General features: G+C 36.7%; 2 protein-coding genes across 2 annotated transcripts in view; both read left to right on the forward strand.

The window, feature by feature from the left end:
- Positions 1 to 17,719, forward strand: part of LOC118198245 (D-beta-hydroxybutyrate dehydrogenase, mitochondrial-like) — a 52,215-nt gene extending 34,496 nt beyond the window's left edge. Inside the window, exon 4 of the mRNA XM_085817674.1 lies at positions 17,104 to 17,719. Within this exon, the coding sequence (XP_085673800.1) occupies positions 17,104 to 17,459 (356 nt within the window). The 3' untranslated portion in view covers positions 17,460 to 17,719. The remainder of the gene's footprint in view (positions 1 to 17,103) is intronic.
- Positions 17,720 to 17,852: 133 nt separating this feature from the next.
- The window catches only part of LOC118198247 (estradiol 17-beta-dehydrogenase 2-like), a 49,242-nt gene continuing 47,972 nt past the window's right edge, over positions 17,853 to 19,122 (forward strand). Inside the window, exon 1 of the mRNA XM_085817673.1 lies at positions 17,853 to 18,187. Coding sequence (XP_085673799.1) covers positions 17,962 to 18,187 — 226 coding nt within the window. The 5' untranslated portion in view covers positions 17,853 to 17,961. The remainder of the gene's footprint in view (positions 18,188 to 19,122) is intronic.

The following is a 19,122-nucleotide window of genomic DNA, read 5'->3' on the forward strand; positions in this document are numbered from 1 at the left end:
TGTCCATTTTGAAAAATGATCTACTATTACTAAAAGAAAACGATTTTTATTTAACTCGCTTTGGGGGAAGGGACCAAGAAGATCTATGCCTAAAATTTCATTCGGAAATGTAGCGCGAATGCTATTTAAGTACCCGGCCGGGCTGTAATTAATATCATTTATTAACTGACATTGATTGCAGGACCTGACATACGCCGTTACTATTTTGTATAATTGCGGGAAATATACCGCCTCGCGTACCCTTTTTAAAGTCTTTCTGACCCCTAAATGACCCGCTGTTTTCGCGTCGTGTAATTCCTTCAAAATGCTTAATCGAAGCGAGGCTGGGATGGCTGGTTTGTACTCAAGATTTTCGTTTGTTGTTTTCGTATAAAATAATAAATTATCTGTTATTTCATAGTTTTTTGCTCTATTTCTTATCGCATCGATATCTGTGTGCTCAAAGCTTTTGGGGTCTTTCAAATAAGCATAGATATTTCCAAATTCAGGATCAGCTTTCAGTTCAGTAATAACCGTATCTCTAGAATCTAAAATTTTTGAAGTCAACACAGCGCATTTAAGTTCATTTCCTTCATCGTCCAGTTTTATACGAGAAAGTGCGTCAGCTACATTGTTTTCCTTACCCGGTTTATATTTTATTGTGATATTATATTCTTGGAGTTTTAAAGCCCATCTTATTAACCTGGGCGTTAGATTTTTCCCCGAGTAAAGTCTACCAACAGCCGCATGATCCGAAAAGACTGTTACTGGCGATTTGCCGAAATAAACTCGAAATTTGTGTACAGCCATTAATACGACTAATGTTTCTCTTTCTGTAGCTGTATAATTCCTTTGTGTCTGATTCAATGTTTTACTAAAAAATGCCAGCGGATGGTTATTTTGCATAAGAAGCGCAACCACCGCATAGTCTGACGCATCTGCCGCAATTTCCAGGTTTTCGTCCCCCTCAGGGAATTTTAAAACAGGGGCATTAATAAGCGCTTCTTTTAATCTTTCAAAAGCTGTGTTAGCTTCCGCTGTCCACGTAAATTTACTCTTTTTTCTTTTGATTACTAAGAGTGGTTCAACAATATTAGCGAAATCTTTTATGAAAGATCGATAGTAAGAACATAATCCAAGGAAAGAAGAAAGTTTCTTGGCGGTGTTGGGCGGTGGGAAATTCTTAATAGCTTTTATTTTTGAATCTTGCGTTTCTATACCCTTTTGCGAAATTTTATAACCGAGATATTTAAGTTCTTTAGTTGCGAACTTGCATTTTGAGGCGTTAATTGTAAGACCGGACTCTTTTAATAATTTAAAAACTTGTTCTAGATCATTCATATGATGTTCCAACGTACTACTCGTTATAATTATATCATCTAGATAAATTAAAGTTGATTTTTATAGGACAGGCTTTAGAACAATGTCAATAGCTCTCTGGAATGTTGATGGGGCCCCACACAACCCAAAGGGCATGCGTAAAAATGCATAAGTGCCCGATTTTGTTATAAACGCGGTTTTATGTATATCTTCGGGTCTCATAGCTATTTGATAGTAGCCAGACGTTAAGTCCAAAGTAGACATATATCTTGTCGATTTGATCTGTCTAATGATCTCGTCTATAACCGGCAAAGGGTAAACTGGAAATTTGGTAATACTATTTAGTTTTCTGTAATCAATAGCAAACCTCCAAGCCCTTTTATCCGAAGGAGGAAACTCGTTCTTTTTCCTACATAGTACGACTGGACTCGCGTACTCACTATTTATGGGCGTTATTATTTTATTCTTTAACATCTCCTGAATATGTTCTTCGTTGATTACGTCTTTTTGTTTGTCATAGCGGTAAGGTTTAGTCCTACAAGGTTTTTCGGCATTTAATTGAATCTTGTGCGTCACTATTTGGCAGTTTCCTGGTTTTTCTGAAAATAAATGAGAAAAATTACTCACCACTTGCTGTATTGCTTTCCTTTCATGGTCATTCAGATGGCTAAGGTCCAATTGCGGTGTCTCCACAGGTTCCACCACCCTCTGGTCCATCTCCAACACCACGGAACTATCTTGAAAATTTAATTTGGCTCTCGCGGCCCTTAAAAAGTCCATACCTAAAATAAGAGAGTGTTGCAGATCTTTCACCACAAAAATTAATACTTTGAGACTTTCCTCTTTTACCTGTAAGTTTAATGATAATTTCCCGATGCAGTGACATGTTTTTCCTTGCGCCGCTATAATTTCCGTATTTTTGGTTTTAAATAGTCGTACCCTATAAAAATTCTTTTTGAAGAAATTTTCACTCATAAAATTTCCTTCTGCTCCTGTATCGATGAGGGCTTCTACTGGTACATCGCGAACCAGGACTTGTATAATTGGTAGCTGTGAGTTTTTTACGATGACCGTATTTAAATGTCTATTTGAGGGTTTTTTTAAAACTTCCGGGGTCTGGACCCTCCCTTTCACAGGCCCCTCTATTCGTTTAAAGCTTTCCTTTCAGTCTGTGTCTTTTGGGTACGCGGATGCTTATTTTCAAATTTTCTTTTTGGGCCTTGACCTTCGAGTTTCGATGCGTTAGCTTGATAGCTTTTTCCCCCATAAGAGCGATTTCCATTTCTGGTTTCCTCCTTTGAAGATTTCCTTCGGGTACTTTGAGAATATGTTTTCCCTCTCGCTTTTTCCGCTATTCTGCGATTTTGAAACTTCACCGCCAATTCGAAAAGTTCCTGCAATGTGCTTGGGTTTCTAATTTCAAAGTAGTCTTGAACAGCGGGTAACAATCTTGGTAATATTATTTCAATAATCTCCGCATCGGGTTTCTTTCCATACAGCATATCCGTTAGCTTGATTTTTCGTAGAATAAAGTCCGTCAATTCTGCTGTATCCCGCTGATAGAAACTATATAGTTCGGCTTCCAGCCGTGCGCGATCTTTCACTATGGGGAAGGCCTTTACTAACGATTTTTTGAAATTTTCAAATATATATGTCTGGCTTCCAACTTCCCCTAATAAAAATTTGCCTATGTTTTTCCACCATAGCGCGGCCTGTCCTCTTAGTGCTGATGTGGCGATGGCAACTTTTTGTCTCTCAGGAACAGGGTAGAGCTGAAAGTGGTTTTCTAGACCTTCTAGAAATACCGACACCGAATTTTTTCCGTCGAAATGGACGTTTGGCTTGATTGACGCTCTCAAAGTCTGGACCAGGTATCCAAATCCTTCCAACTGAGTTGTCATTTCTTGGTGTTGTCCAGCGGCTTCCATCCAATTTTCGGCCATTTCAGTTCGATAAGTGTTCGGGCGCCAATGTAACGTTGCGTGCCTCCAACTTGCACGCAACCAAGAGGTGACTGTGAAAACTGTATAAAACACAGAGTCTTGTGAAGGGTTTAAGTCCCTTTTTATTCAACGTAAAAAGTACAATGGCGTGCTCTTGACGCTCACAGACTGTGCCAACTCGGCAGTCAAATAAAAATAATAACCTGAAAAGAAACTAAAGACAAGACTCTAACTACGAGGCTCTCTAAAATAACTAACTCACCGCGTTTCCCAATACCGCTGCTAATTCAGCAGACTTGAAGCTCACTTGAACGATTAACACTACTTCCCGCCAAGCACATAGGCCGACACGCGGGGTTCTTCAATTTCTCGCTAACTACCTCCGCGCTCGTGAAGTAAGAATATCACACCGAACTCGTTTCCTTCTATTTAAATCAGAATACTTCCGCTGATAATTTGAATCCTTGCGCGTTCTAATAAAATTTACATATTCTGGCATTGGCAGTTCCAGGGGAAAGTAAGGCTTGACAGGAAAGATAGTTTAAACTTAAAATAAATGTTAGTTAAAATAAATATAAACCCTACAATTTAATGAAAAATTAAATACACTGCATTTAGAGAATTGCAATTATCAGCTTTAATTTATCTTTCACAGAAAAGACCTCTGATCATAGAAATTCCTATTCCAATATATGTGAGGAGTTTAACATAACAGTTTAACTAAACTATTTAAAGAGAACATCTAAAATACTGCAATTACGTTTTTGAAATCCGGTATCTTTTCTTTAAACAACGGTACACTGACGAGCCAGAATATTATGACCATCCCCACATTTTTCAATAAACTCGTCTGGATGCCATGAAGGGCACGTGATTAAGTGGGAACGGTATTCAACTGCTGCTGGAAAAGGTAAGGAATGGGAATCTGCTATACTGCCTTCCTAGACTTCTCGACCTGCACACATTCCATCTCAAACATCCGTTGAGGCAACAACATGCTCTTTGGTTGTCACTCGCAGCATACAACGGAACTTGAAACTTGGAGTAAGGATTCATTCTTGCATTTACCTCCTTCTGGGAGTGATGCGAAAGGCTATTGACCTAAGCGAATTTGATTTAGGACAGATAGTAATAGCCCAAAATCTCGGAACGAGTGTATCCGAAACTGCATGACTTGTAGGTTGCTCATGATCTGCCGTTGTTGATATTTATTCAAAGTGGATAAATGACGGGGAATGTTTGATAGCAGCAGATTCCAAAATGTTCGACGTCTACGTGTCATCAAACAAAAAGGACGTCGGAGACTATCCCGCTTGGTGCAGCAAATCGGTGCGAGAGAGCGGCTCAGTTGACAGCCCAATACAGTGTAGGCTCAAGTGCAAGTGTTTCGGAACAAGCAAATCAGCGGACACTGTTGGATAAGAGACTGCGCAGCAGACATCCAACTCATGCGCGTCTGTTGAACAAGCGTCATTGTCAACTCCGACTACAGTGGGCCGGGAACATCGAGACTGGACCATGGATAAGGGAAAAAGAACAGATTGAAGCGCTTGGATCCTAAACTGAAGACAGTGGAGGTCTGAAGACTGGTCGGTGTCGATGCTGATAATCTCTCAGAATTCACGCATTTGCAAAAGTACAATATCAAACTGAATATTAAAAACACTAGGGAATTCTGCTTTCTCATTGGTGAACCTGATTGTTAAGTTTAGTACGCAGCAAATGAACAGGGTAAGGCCTAAATAATCTATCCTCCTCGAGAATGTCGTACTCTAGGATTTTTGCAAAATTTGCTGGGTTATTTCTTAAAGTTCGCTCATAAAATCGTCCATTAGTCCATGCGGTGAAATCTTTGATTGATTCTATTTTTAGATTCGAGTGCAGGCGTCTGTTCCTTATAAAATACAGGGCACATGTGATAATTCTAATAGCCTTACTTTACAGCACCTAAAGTAGTCTTTCTCTCTGGCAGTAGTCCAGGCGGGAATAGGCCTAATAGATGTAATGTAGATTCTACTCTTCAAATTGATAGAAAGCTGATAAGTTTTAAGCATTGGGAAAAGTTTGAACATTATTCCGTATGCTTTTCCGCACTCTTTAGCCACGTGAGTGGACCCGGTGAATGACCTATTAAAGGTAACCCCCAGAAAAAGTGGCGCTGTCCAATATGTCTGGAAACTAGGATCTGGGAACCAGGGTCTCGATCAGTCTTACATATTTCATGATAGCTATCGTTCTACGATATTTCCTAACCAGCAGAATTTGCGCTGTTACAAGTGCAATTTCGAGCTTTTATTGGTAGCGGTTATCGGTATGTAAATGAGTTATGCTAATTTTTGGTAATATTTGACAAAAACATCATTCAAAGCTGAAGCACTTTTATCAATTATGTATTTTTGAAAGAAATAATTTTATATTTATTAAGATGTATCATAAGATCAAATTTATCGTTATCTGAAAGGCTGCGTTATCTGATTCATTTCATAAACTGGAATCACGGGTTTTGAAAACTAACCATCCATGAAACATAGTAGATATCTGATTGTGCTTGATATTAATAAATAAATAAAATAAAGAACAAAAATAGGCTTAAACATTGTAAAAATTAGGATTTTGTACGAATTTCACACATTTTAAAAAACATATATTTAATTAAAAGAAATTTTCACTTGTAAACTTCAGGAACCTCAGTTCACATTAACTTTATATCCACCAAAAACATTCTAAGGTCTTTATACTTAGTACCTGTTTGATAAAGATATATTCATTAAACTGCGAAAATGTTTTAAAAGAAGCAAATATTTACGCTCCTGTATTTTAAAACGTCAAACGTCCATTAATTTCTTTAAAAGAGATCTTACTCTCAGAATACTATAAAACTCGTGTTCTAGAAAATACAGAGGTGGTTCCCACATTTTTTTAGACTATTTTACTTCGCTATAAAAAAAATCGTCTTCTTGGAAATTTTTGTTTTAACTGCTGCTATATTTTTGAAAAAATTAATGTTTATCTGCTACTTGACAGTTTTATTTTCAAGACAAATGAAGCTTTTAAAGAAAAACAAATGAATGGAAGGCTATGTTTGTGCCCTTTCCGAAGAAAGTTATTCGCATCTAGTTATTGACAAACAATGTTAAAGCCATGGTGTTTCGATATCTAAAGCTACGATAGGTATTATTGTCAATAAAAATTTTGAAAACTCAGAGTTCGGCTTCAAATGGAAAATTTGTTCCAAATACTACATACATAAGGAAAAAACGCAATGTTCTGACTGTTGCAACGGTAAGATATTTAATGCTAAAAGAAAATCTGCCAAGTCAAAGTACAGTTTCAAAATCATTAAAATGCTCAGCGTCACATGTAAACAAAGTGATTAATTCTGAATTAAAATTTAAAAAGGCGAAAAAATACAATGCGAATCGTCTTTCCCTACGACATATCACAACGCAGAATCTATTGGAGAATTATATATGAAAAGCATTGATGCGGGCCAAAATGGAAAAACGTTGCCACAATAAATGAATCTTTGGTGAATTTAAATAACTGCAATTAAAAGTAATGCATTTATTATCATAAAACAGAAAAAAAAAAAGAAACTCTTAAAACATGCTTCGAAGAATCTAAAAAATTTTTTTCTAAAGGATTTATGATTTTTGTTTGTTTTTAATATAACAGCAAATTAAAAACATGGCGAATAGATAGAAATGGTAAGACCAAATGCACATATTATCAGGAACATATTTTATACCCAATTTTCAAATATGAGACACCTTCTCTTTACCCACATCAGTCAGTAGAGCTGCACCAAGACAAAGTATCCACACTTCAATTTTCTTCTGAAAATGGGACAAGAAACGGGCATCAAGGCTATGGTGTTCAATAACATGTTGCTTCTGACCGTAGGGCTCCCAGGAAACATGTTTCAACAGGACAACGACAGCCACATACAGCAATGTCTCCGCGACATTATCGCCCTTTTCTGGCCAGATTGATAGAGCACAAATCGAGCATGGCTGTGATCCAGTAATGGCGTACCCAGAGGGTTGCAAAAAGCCATATCCATCTCCAAATTTTTTTCTTCTGTTGGACTAAAGATGGCCTTATTTCGCTAATTTTCTTACTCAGATTTCTTTATACGGCACAAGGCTCCTTCACTTCAGCGTTGCTTCCATCTCTCTCGTTCCACATTCTGTCTAAGAGAAGATATCATTACATTCTCTTTAGTTAAACGGTATTAGGTAATTTCTTAGTCTTTTTTCCTGCCACTGGTTTTACAACACTTGTAACATTAATGAAGAGCAGCACGATTCAATAATACTAAGTATTATTAATTTTTTATTACCCAAATAGAGGTTTGCTTTATTTGATTATACACTTGAGTGTTATCTGCTTAAGAGGACAGACTCTTTCATGCAGGCATTTCTAAGGGAAACTAGCTATTATACACGGAAAGCTTGAATGCTTGCCGGGATTTCAAACTCGGACAAAAAACAGTCGGAATGCTTGCCGGGATTTCAAACTCGGACAAAAAACTGTCAGTATTCAGCGGCTTTACCGCTCGGTCGCTGGTAGGCCGCATTCCAGACAGGGTGATGAAGGTCAGGAAATCTGAGTGGATACATTAATTTCAAAACGAGTACGAAGAGACAACTGTCCCTCTCAAATCAATCAAAAAACTGCCAAAGCTGAATGTAATGAGTATAAACAATCATTAAAGAAAGGGGTTCGTATAAAAACATTAGATTCAATCATTTTTTAGAAAATTGTTTTTTGAACTGTAAAGTAATAAAATGTGAATATTTGTTTCAATTAAGGCATTTTTGTAATTGGGAGTATAAATCTGTAACCACCAACAGTGAAAATAAAGACAGCATACTGATTGTCGTGAACAAAATGTACATATAATCTATTACGTTATGATATCTGCACATATTCAGGTAGTAAATGGCAGTGATAAGATAGTAATTAGCCTTTATCATGGCAATGGCCCATCAGAGGACGAGCGGTAAAATAGTTGTAAACTGGTATTTCCGACCCGGGTCCGAGTCTAAGCGAATGGCCTGGCTGAATGCACGCTTTCGTGGTTTAAATCATGAGTAATGTGCACACGAGCCAGTTGCCCTTTGAAAACACTCGATGCCTTCATCGCTTCCCTTAGGCACTTAGCCCTAGTGTGTTTTGCCGTAATAAACTAATCCAAACCAAACTTAACCTTATCATGTCGTTAACTTGAACAGTTTTGAACAGTTGAATAGTTGATCAGAATTTAGTTACATTCAACGAATGGTTGGATTGGCTTGGTTGGTTTACTCAATTATGTTGTACTGTATATTTTAATTTTATAACAGTTATTTTAATTTTGAAACCCTTTCCTATCAATTTTTGTTTCCACTTACAGCTTCCTACCAGAATGAGGTTTTAGAATCGCGTTGAATACAAATGAGTTAGAAGAAGAAGTATTTAAGGAAGGTTCAACTAACTTCGATAGAGAGTACTAGGAGTCCTATGTAGAGCGTGTTTGCCTTCTGCCTAAGTCACTCGTGAAGCTGTTACGCTAGGCCATATTACACATGCCTATTAATATTCGCCGGCTAGTTTAATTTAAGGTCCAACTAAGTTACATAATTGTGTCTAGCTTCGGCTAAGTCAGTTTACTTAATTATCGTTTAGTTTCTTATTTCTTATTCTGAATTAAAGTCTGAATAGAGGCTTTCCTCTAAGCCCGAGAAGGGATCGGCTGTTATTCTTATTTGAGTGAATAAAAGGGTTATTTAACCATTGAGTCTAGGTTCTTAATTATTTGAACACAGCGATAAGTCGCAACATAGTTAGCTAGGTTCCTTGACGTTTCATCTTTCCTTGACGTTAATTCGGGAGCTATCTGCCTAAGGGAAACGATGCCTTTGTGAAGGGATTTCTAACGAAAATTGGCTCGTATACACCATTTATATGAATGTGTCTTTTTTAGTGGAACATTGTGTTGTGTACATGAAGAGCGACTGTAGTATCGGACGCTTTAGTTGTCGCAAGAATTCATTAGTTATCCTCTCCCCCCCAGAAAAATGTCTACAAAACAATTAATTTTTTATCATATCATGAATGTGTAGTGATTTTTAAAAAATATTGATACTTAACGTGTAAAGTATCTGGTGGTAACAAAAGTTTTTCACTAAAAAAAAATTTTATCATGTAAAAAAAAAAAAAAAAAAAAAAACATGAAAGCTGTATTTTTAGTGCGGGTAGTAATCGCCACCTAAATCTATGATTTTCTGCCAAAAGTTTGGTAGTTTTTCAAAGTCTTCGGCCTAGAAACTTGGTGCAAATCCAGAAACGGATCAACCTCATTTCGGACATTCTCTGCAGAATGGAAGAGAACACCAGCAAGATGTAGCTTGCATGTGTGAAAAAATGTAGGAGACCGAAGGAACGATGTCGGGGCTATATGGTGGGTGTGGCAAAATATCCCATTCGAGTCCGTACAGAGTCCAGCCAATGAATATATGTGGTTTTGCATTATCTGTATGGAACGTTTGCTTTTTGCGCTAAAACTCAATTCGGTGTTTTTCCTTGACAGCAGCATGAACACGGAAAATAATCTCGCTGTACACCTTACTGTCGAGGGTTTTACATTTTTCTAGATACTCTTTGTGGCTAATACCACGGCAATCCCACCAGATACAAAGCATGATCTCTCTGTTGGTCAAATTGCGCTTTGGGACGCTGCCGACGCGCTCACCGGGCGCAAACCAATCCCTGTCCAGCCTGTATTTTTAAAGTAAATCCCTCTTTCATCACAAGTGACGATTCGGTCCAGAATGTTTGTCCTAGCGTTGATATTTGAGCAGATTAGTGAAGGCCCGAAGACATCGCTCCTTATCTTCTTGAGTCAGTTCATGCGGCACCAAGCTATTGAACTTGCACGCCAAGCTTATGCAATGCTTAGCGCAACTAATGCGCATGGCACTAACGTCTAACTCATTAGCAAAGCTCTCGAATAGTTGCATACTGATCTTTTTTTACAAGTTCTTTCAGGAGGGTCTCATCAACACTGTAGGCCGGTCAGAGAGCTTTGTTTCTTGAACGTCTCAGTCCTTGTTTTTGAGCTTCAGGTACTGATATTTTCTCAGTGTTATCTGATAAAATATCAGTACCTGAAGCTGCAAGTCTAAGGCCCCAGCTACAATGGTTTCCAGCCCATACGGGGATTAAAGGAAATGAAGCAGAGGATATGATTGCGAAAGACGCAGCCAATGAACCCCACGTGAGTTGCATTGGTGTGCCCCTTCCGCACTCGTATCTGAAAACTACTCTTAAATGTGAACTAATGAAGCAGTGGCAAAACTACTGGGAGACAAGCACCACAGGCAGAAGACTGTGTGATTTCCAACCAAATGTTAACCACAATTTAAATAGCAGTTCTTCCCACCTCACACAGTATCTGACAGGGCATGGCCTATATATGTCCTGTCTTCCCAGATTTCGCCTAAGAGACAGTGACCAATGTATTTGTGGCAGTATTGGTGACCCAGATCACTATCTGTTTGACTGCTTGCACACAGAGACCCATTTAAAAAGACCAACTGCAATCAATATGCCAGCATGGTTCAAGAACACAATTACGAATAAATATGCGCTCAGCCGCATTAGAGACGGCACTACAATTCCTAAAAGCATGGCTGACAATCTGGAGTGACTTCTTTCCTTGGAAACCGTGCCGTCAGCAGCCCGCTCTGTACATATATTAATTTACATAATGTCTTGTTTTTTTGTTTTTTTTGTTTTTGCTGTTTTTAATTATATTTAATATTAGGATTAATCCAGAACTCATTTAATGTATTCCACAATTTGCAATGCATTTGGTCATCTGTACCTGATTTTTATAGCACATCTTTAATATAACTGTATGCCTAACATGTACGATAATAGTGTTCCGCTTAGTCTCAGCAGTCCCCACCACGCACCTTCTTCCCATCTTCTGGTCCTTACTTCAATGTTCCTCGCTTCGTGGCCAATCCCCGAAGGACACAGTTCTAAGCTCTTTATTTATGATTATTCATGTATTTATTTTTAATTCCATTGACGAGATCCAACAGGCTGAAAAGCACCTAACCCAGTGGGCCAGCTATTCCGTCGATGGTGAAAAGAAAGAAAGTACCTGAAGCTGTACACATGATTTGGTGACATTCTGCTTCTGACATTTTGCAAGAGAACTCGAAGTAATTGATCGTTCTAATCTGATAACGTGATAGTTCCATTTCAGACAGCTTTTATTTGATGAAAACGATATTGTTTTCCCAAGTTTCACAACGCAGTGTTCTAAACCAAGTCTCTGTCTTTAAAATGCTAAAAATTGCTTGACAAAATATAATTAAAAACACCAACACGAATTATTTGAGTGGACGCTATTGGCGGTGGTGGGAAGCTTCCGTTAAAACTCGATAAATTAAAATCGCATTGAAAACCTAAAACATATTTCATTAAGAAAACAATTCAAATTGTTTCTTCAGAATTAACCGAGAAAGCAGTCACTGTATATCAAATGTTATGCAACTTGTTCCGGTTCACCGGAACAGAACAACTCAATACGCTTTCGCATTTGGAACTATGCCAAAGAACATTGAATTCAGTTGAACTGTGGGACTCAGACGAACACATTCGCAAGGCAGCTGGAATGCTGTCTATTTTTCATTATTTTGGTTCTGTTCTCGTATTTTCAAGTTTTATATGTTATTTTCTTGTTTATACTTGTATTGTGCAATTATTTAATATAAGTTTTGTGTTTAAAACGCGGCAGTGTATCGAGTTCATTCACATTACAGCGCAACATTAAATTTTGGAGGCACCGGCGAGATTAAAGGAATTTTGATTTTGGTTTCGTCAGCACTGCAACTCTACATTCGGTACAGTACTGGATATTACTGGATACTTTTAGCTTCGAACTTCATTTAAAGGCCAAGCAAGATAAGGATTTTTGTTTCTTTTTTACAAGTTTGACTTTGGTTTTCCTCATTGCACCATTAGGCCGTAATAGAGGACAAGGTTAAGATTAGAAAAATTAATAGAGGTAGAGCGAAAGCTGTTCTTACCAGAATTTCAAATTTTATTAATGACGATTAGCAATTATTCGAAAAATACGATTTGATGAATAAACTTTAAAAAAATTTAAAGAATTTATTCTGATTTTGACAAAGCAGACGCAGAACTTCCGCCGGAAAGTTCTGAAATGGAAGAATTTGAGAAAAAATATTATGAAACCAAAGCCAAACTACAACAAGAACTTGAGAAATTAAATGTTACTATTAATATGCAAGTTACTAATGTTAATAAACGTCAAATACCAGGTTATAGTACTACAAATACTGCTAATAATTTTAAATTGTCGAGAATAAATATGCAGTCTTTCAATGGTAATTACAGAAACTGGATGTCTATCAAGGACTTATATGTATCATTAGTGCATAACAATGAAAATTTAAGCAACATTAAAAAATTTCAATATTTAAAGGGTTTATTAACTGATGAACCGACTTCTATTATTAAACATATTCCCATTTCAGAAAATAGTTATATGGAAGCCTGGGGAAAATTATTATCTAGGTATGGTAAGAAAAAACAAATTGTCACATCACTAATAAAAACTTTCATGGATCAATCTTGTGTTATTAATGCAAATGCAATTAATTTGCGAAAAATTGCCGATATATCTGATGAGATCATCAGAAGTTTAAAATCTATTGATCCCAACGCTAATGAAAGGGATGTCTGGCTAATTTATATTTTATTACAGAAGGTTGACAACGAAACATGTAAACAATGGTCTGAGCTTTCGGCAAAAGTGGAATTTCCTACTTTTGAAATGTTTATTCAATTTATAAATGATAGATGTTCCTCTTTAGAAATTTTCCACGAAAAAGAAAGGGAAACCTAGTGTTAAAAATTTTCTGTTAACAAAAGTATCAAATGTATTATGTGTAAATCAGATCATTTTCTTTTCAAATGCCTCAAATTTAAAGCACTAACTGTCAAAGAAAGAACTCAATTTGTTAGAAAAAATAATCTTTGTTTAAATTGTTTGTCTAGTCAGCACAAAAAATCTGTTTGTATGTCTCAACATCGTTGTCATTATTGCCAGTTATTGCATCATAGTACTCTGTGTGAAAATCAGTTAAAAGGTTATTCTACATCTGCGTCTCTTTTTGAGAGCAGTTTTCAGTCAGAACAATAAAGAAAGAATCCAACCGCGAATGAAATACCAGACATTGCGTCTACGAATGAAAACAAAAACAGAACTGCAATTCAAAATAATAGCGTTCAAACAACTTTTGGCTTATTGCCAACTGCGTATGTAAATGTAATTGATTCGATGGGCCAAAAACGTAATATTAAAATGCTTTGTGATAGTGGTTTCGAATCAACATTATTATCTGAATCTTGTATTAATTTATTGGGATTTAAAAGAAAAAATGCGCGTTTTCCTGTCAAGGGTTTAGCTGACTCAGAAGTCGAGTTACAAGAGGTTGCGTTGAAACTGAGTTGATGTCAATCCATGATAGATCAGTGAGAATGCCAATTAAGGCCTTTGTATTAGATAAACTAACTGCTGCGCTTCCAAGCCAAAAAATAAATGAGAAAGACTTTTCGCATTTGAAAAATGTAAAGTTAGCTGATCCATATTTTCACATTCCGGATAAGATAGATATTATTCTAGGATCTGACTACTTGTTTTCTATTTTACTTCCTGGACAAATAACTTGTTCTGAAAGTGATTTAATTGCTCAAAACTCAATTTGTGGTTTCCTCATATCCGGAAAACTACCGGAATCTCAAACGAAATCAAATTCACTTTCAAACTTGAATATTTACGAAATAAATACTGATAGCGAATTGAAACGGTTTTGGGAGTTAGAAGGGGTACCGAATTCAACTGACACTATATTCTCACCTGAAGAAACATTTTCACACATTTTCAGGAAAATTATTCAGTTAATTCAGATGGTCGTTTTGTTGTGAAGTTGCCATTTTTAAAATCTAAATCTGAATTAGGTAATTCAAAACCAGCTGCACTTTCACGATTATATGCTATGGAACGTAAATTTAAGGAAAACTCGGAATTTGAAAACCAATACAAGGATTTTATGCATGAAATAGGAAAATTTAGGTCATATGGAATTGGTCACACGAAACTGTTGAAATAGATTTCAGAATGAGCAATATTTCCATCCCCATCATGCAGTGATCAAGCCGTCTAGTACAACTACCAAATTAAGAGTCGTTTTCGAACCTTCATGTAAAATTTCCAACGGTAAATCATTGAATCCAATCTTGGGTTTTGGTCCTAAATTGCAACGAGACATTTTCGAAATTTTACTTAATTTTCGATTTCCGGAAATAGTCTTTTCAGCAGACATAGAGAAAATGTACCGTCAAGTTTTAGTGTTCGATGAGGATCGGAATAACCAACAAATACTTTGGAGGTTTAATCCTAACGAAGAAATACGCACATACAAGTTAAACACCGTAAGATATGGTTTAGCTCCAGCTTCTTTCCTAGCCACTAGATGCATTAAGCAAATTGCACTAGATTATTCACAAAATATTGCTGTTTCTCATACTACACGATGTATACATGGATGATTTGCTATCGGGTTCAAGTACCAATAGTGATGCAATATCACTTTGTAAGGAAATTACCAATATTTTAGAAGCGCGCGGTTTCCGCCTACGAAAGTGGAATTCTAATTCAAATGCATTTCTTGCGGAATTTCAAGAACATTGTTCAACGGACACTAATTTAGAAATAATTCCTAATGATAAGGAAAGCACGAAAGTCTTAGGATTATTTTAGAACTCTTCAACAGACACATTCATTTTCAAATCCGCACTTGCACTCACCTCACCGCTGACAAAAAGACACATTTTGTCCCAATCGGCACTCATTTTCGATCCATCGGGATTAATTTCACCATGTATGGTTGTATTGAAAACTTTTTATCAAAAGCTCTGGCTTACAAAAGGTGACTGGGATTCTCCTATTACACAAAGTCTTGCTGAAGATTTGTTTAAATTTCAGAAATCTTTCAATGCAGTTGAATATTTTACCGTTCCTAGAGGTGTCACGCTTATTTCCTCTGACACATTTGAATTGCACGGCTTTTGCGACGCTTCAACACTTGCTTACGCTGCTGCAATATATTGTAAACAAATACACGGAAATGAAATAAAAGTTTCTTAAACTAAAGTCCTAAACTAAAGTTCCTAAAACTAAAGTCGCACCTATCAAACAAGTATCTAAATTGGAATTATGCAGTGCTCATTTGCTTTCAAAGTTATATCGTGCAGTCATGAACACTATCAAAAAATATAAGTTTGATGTTTACACTTGGACTGACTTCAAAGTTGTACTTTCCTGGCTTTCCGCGCATCCCCGTAAATGGAAGACTTTTGTAACAAACCGGACTTCTCAAATAATCGAAGTACTTCCAACAAAATACTGAAGGCATGTCCCTTCCAAAGAGAACCCAGCAGATATCGCTTGATCCTAAATGGCTTACTAATTGCAACTTGTGGTGGAATGGCCCAAGTTGGCTTTTTTTGGATTCGTCTCACTGGCCGAATGAGGAATCCGCTTCCAAAGAAATCAAGGATCTAAGCTGAACAATGATTTGGTCCTATATTTTCATTTCATAGTGCTATGTCAAGTGAATTATATAGTGATTTATTTGAAAAATATTCATCATTTTCTAAGATTATACGCATTTTAGCATATTATTTAAGATTCATCAATAAGTGCGAAACCAATAACAAATCTCAAACATTTATAACTGATTCCTTTTCTCCACTCACTTACACGGAAACTAAAAATGCAGAAATAATCATAATTCGGTGGGTTCAGAAAGATTATTTTAATGAAGATTTAAAATGCATTAAAAACCAAAGATCTTTGCCTAAGAAAAGTCAGCTACACTCCCTCCATCCGTTTATAGATGAAAACAGTCTTTTACGGGTGGGAGGGCGTTTACAAAATTCAGAATTATCTTTAATCAAAAGCACCCAGTGATTCTACCTGCTAAACACAAGATAAGTGAGCTCATCGTAAAAGAAAAGCATGTGACTTATTTACATGCTGGTGCTTCATTACTGTCCCACATTATCAAACAATCATATTGGATCATAGGTGGAAAAAAGCTCATTAACAAATGTGTTTACAAATGCATCAAATGCTTCAAATTTAAAGCATCCACCGCATCCCAGCTTATGGGTAATCTACCTAAGCATCGTATAACACTAGAGAGGTCTTTCTTCAACTGCGGAGTGGACTATGCCGGTCCTATTTCAATCAAATTCAATAAGGGTCGTGGAGCAAAATCAACCAAGGTTTATATTGCTCTATTTTTTGTGTCGCTACTAAGGCATTACACATCGAGGCAGTCCGCGATTTAACCACTGATGCATTTTTAGCTGCTTTGCGTAGCTTCAGTGCTAGACGAGGAGCTCCAAGTCACATTTACAGCGACAATGCAACAAACTTCATTGGGGCTAATCGAAAGCTCAGCGAAATACAACGATTGTGGGCTTCACTTCCTAAAAACGAAGCCGTTGCGCATCATTTAACTCAAGCATCAATAGAATAGCACTTTATACCTCAAACATCTCCTCATTTCCGGAGAAATTTAGGAGGCCGCAATTAAATCAACCAAATATCATTGTAAAAGAGTAATCGGTGAAACTCTACTTACTTTCGAATAATTGACAACTCTATTGGCTGAGATAGAAGCCATTTTAAATTCTCGTCCCTTATGTAGTGTAAACAATACTGACATTGATTGCATTAATATTCTCACTCCTTCACATTTTCTTACAGGAGACGTGATCATATCCCCTCCTGAACTACCTCTTACTAGCCCTGCCAATATACGGAATAGGTGGGATCTTCTTCAAAAGATGCGGAAAGACTTCTGCAAATCATGGACCCAAGCATATCTATCTTCTCTTCAAACCATAAAGAAATGGAAGGACACTCAGCCGAATATGAAAATTGGAGACATCGTCCTGTTACTAGATGATGGTCATCTTCCAGGTTCTTGGCCACTAGGACAAGTGGTCGAACTTCATAATGGTGCTGACGGAGTGGTTCGTGTGGCTACGGTTAAAACTAAAAGCTCTATTTTTAAAAGAAACATTCATAAATTAGCACCTTTGCCCATATATCAGGACTAATGCTTGATAGGGTGGGAGTATGTTCCGATGAACCGGAACAGAACTACTCAACCTGACTCTTTCGCATTTGGAACTATGCCAAAGAGCATTGAATTCAGTTGAATTGTCGGACTCATACTAACACATTCGTAAGGCAGTTGGAATGCTGTCTATTTTTCATTATTTTGGTTCTGTTCTCGTATTTTAAAGTTTTATATGTTATTTTCTTGTTTATGCTTGTATTGTCCAATTACTTAATATAAGTTTTGTGTTTAAAACGAGGCAGTGTATCGAGTTAATTCACATTGTATCGCAACACAATTAAATTGTATTGATGTTTAAGGAAAGAAGAAGCTATAAATTTAAGGTTTAATTTTCCTGTACGACACAAAACTGCATCATCACTGCTCAGAAATGTATTATTATCCAGGAAATGTCTAGCATATAATTCTGCAGTTACTTCGTGATCACTTTTATATCAACTACAACTCCGTCAAGGCTAAGGACAAACTCTAAAACGTTAATGATGATCAGCAAACTGACGCTTGTGATTCTCATACATTATGTGATTACAGCGATTATTTTAAAAATAATGGCTGGTGTTCTACCCAGCAATATTACAGAATATTATGTGTATGCTGCTAAATTGCTTTTCTTTGTCGTATTATCAAAATTCATATTCCAGTTCGTTAAAAGAATATATTTACGGGACAAAGTGGATCCTTTAAATAAAGCTGTTCTAATAACAGGTAAGTAATTATTTAATATTGGCTTTAATTAACAGTATAATTCCTCATAACTAAACAATATATTAGACGTTATATTAGACATTAAACAATATTAGACATTTTTAATTAATTTTGCTTTAAAATAAAGGAGTTATTTCTCCTGCTTTCTTAGCATGCCTTCGTGGTGTAATGAATGGTAAGCACACTGGGCGCGTATTCGAGAGATTATCAGGACTGGTATTCCTCCTTACTTGCTTTGGAAACATGAACTGTCCTGACTTGGAACAGGGAGCTTACTCAAGCTATGTTCAATAATTTGTGAAGTAGACAATACACACAGGAAGGGTATACGAAACCCTTTATTTTTCTATCTTTACAGAGATTTCCGGACTTCGGAATACAGAGACCAACCACTTGTGGTCTGAACGTAAGAACATAAAAATACTAACTAAAACTAACTTTGGATTAATATACAAGTGCCTAACTTCAAGATTGGCCGTTAATTAACAAAAAGCCGGATGTAGTACAGAGAGCTGCTAAAACTACGATACGTTTAAAATTATCAAGAGGAAAACCTCTGGCCTTGAAGGCAACCAGCAAACGAGTAAAACTACTATGGCCAGCGGCCTGCTTCTAATAACTCCTTCCTCTCTCTCGCTTGGCAAAAAGCCACAACTTAAGCACTTGGCGTTAGCAAGACAAATTTGCATAAATAAGTAAAATCTTTTAATTCTGGGCGGAAGTAGAAAATAAGAAGTGATAGTAAAGATTTAAAATAAAATAAACGTTAGTAAAACTTAAGATCCTTACATACTTCCCGCCAGAGTTAATTAGTTTGAAACTGAGGTCTAAAACGACCTTGTTGAAAACCTTTAGCTCTAGAATCTAACGCGAGGCTTACAAGGTCCGTGGTTCGAGTCCCGGCAAAGGCATTGCTCATTTTTCATCTCTCATGC

The sequence above is a fragment of the Stegodyphus dumicola genome, chromosome 5 (assembly GCF_044657685.1).
Source record: "Stegodyphus dumicola isolate Sdum_Otavi_A_Nest chromosome 5, ASM4465768v1".
Classification (NCBI taxonomy): Eukaryota; Metazoa; Arthropoda; class Arachnida; order Araneae; family Eresidae; genus Stegodyphus; species Stegodyphus dumicola.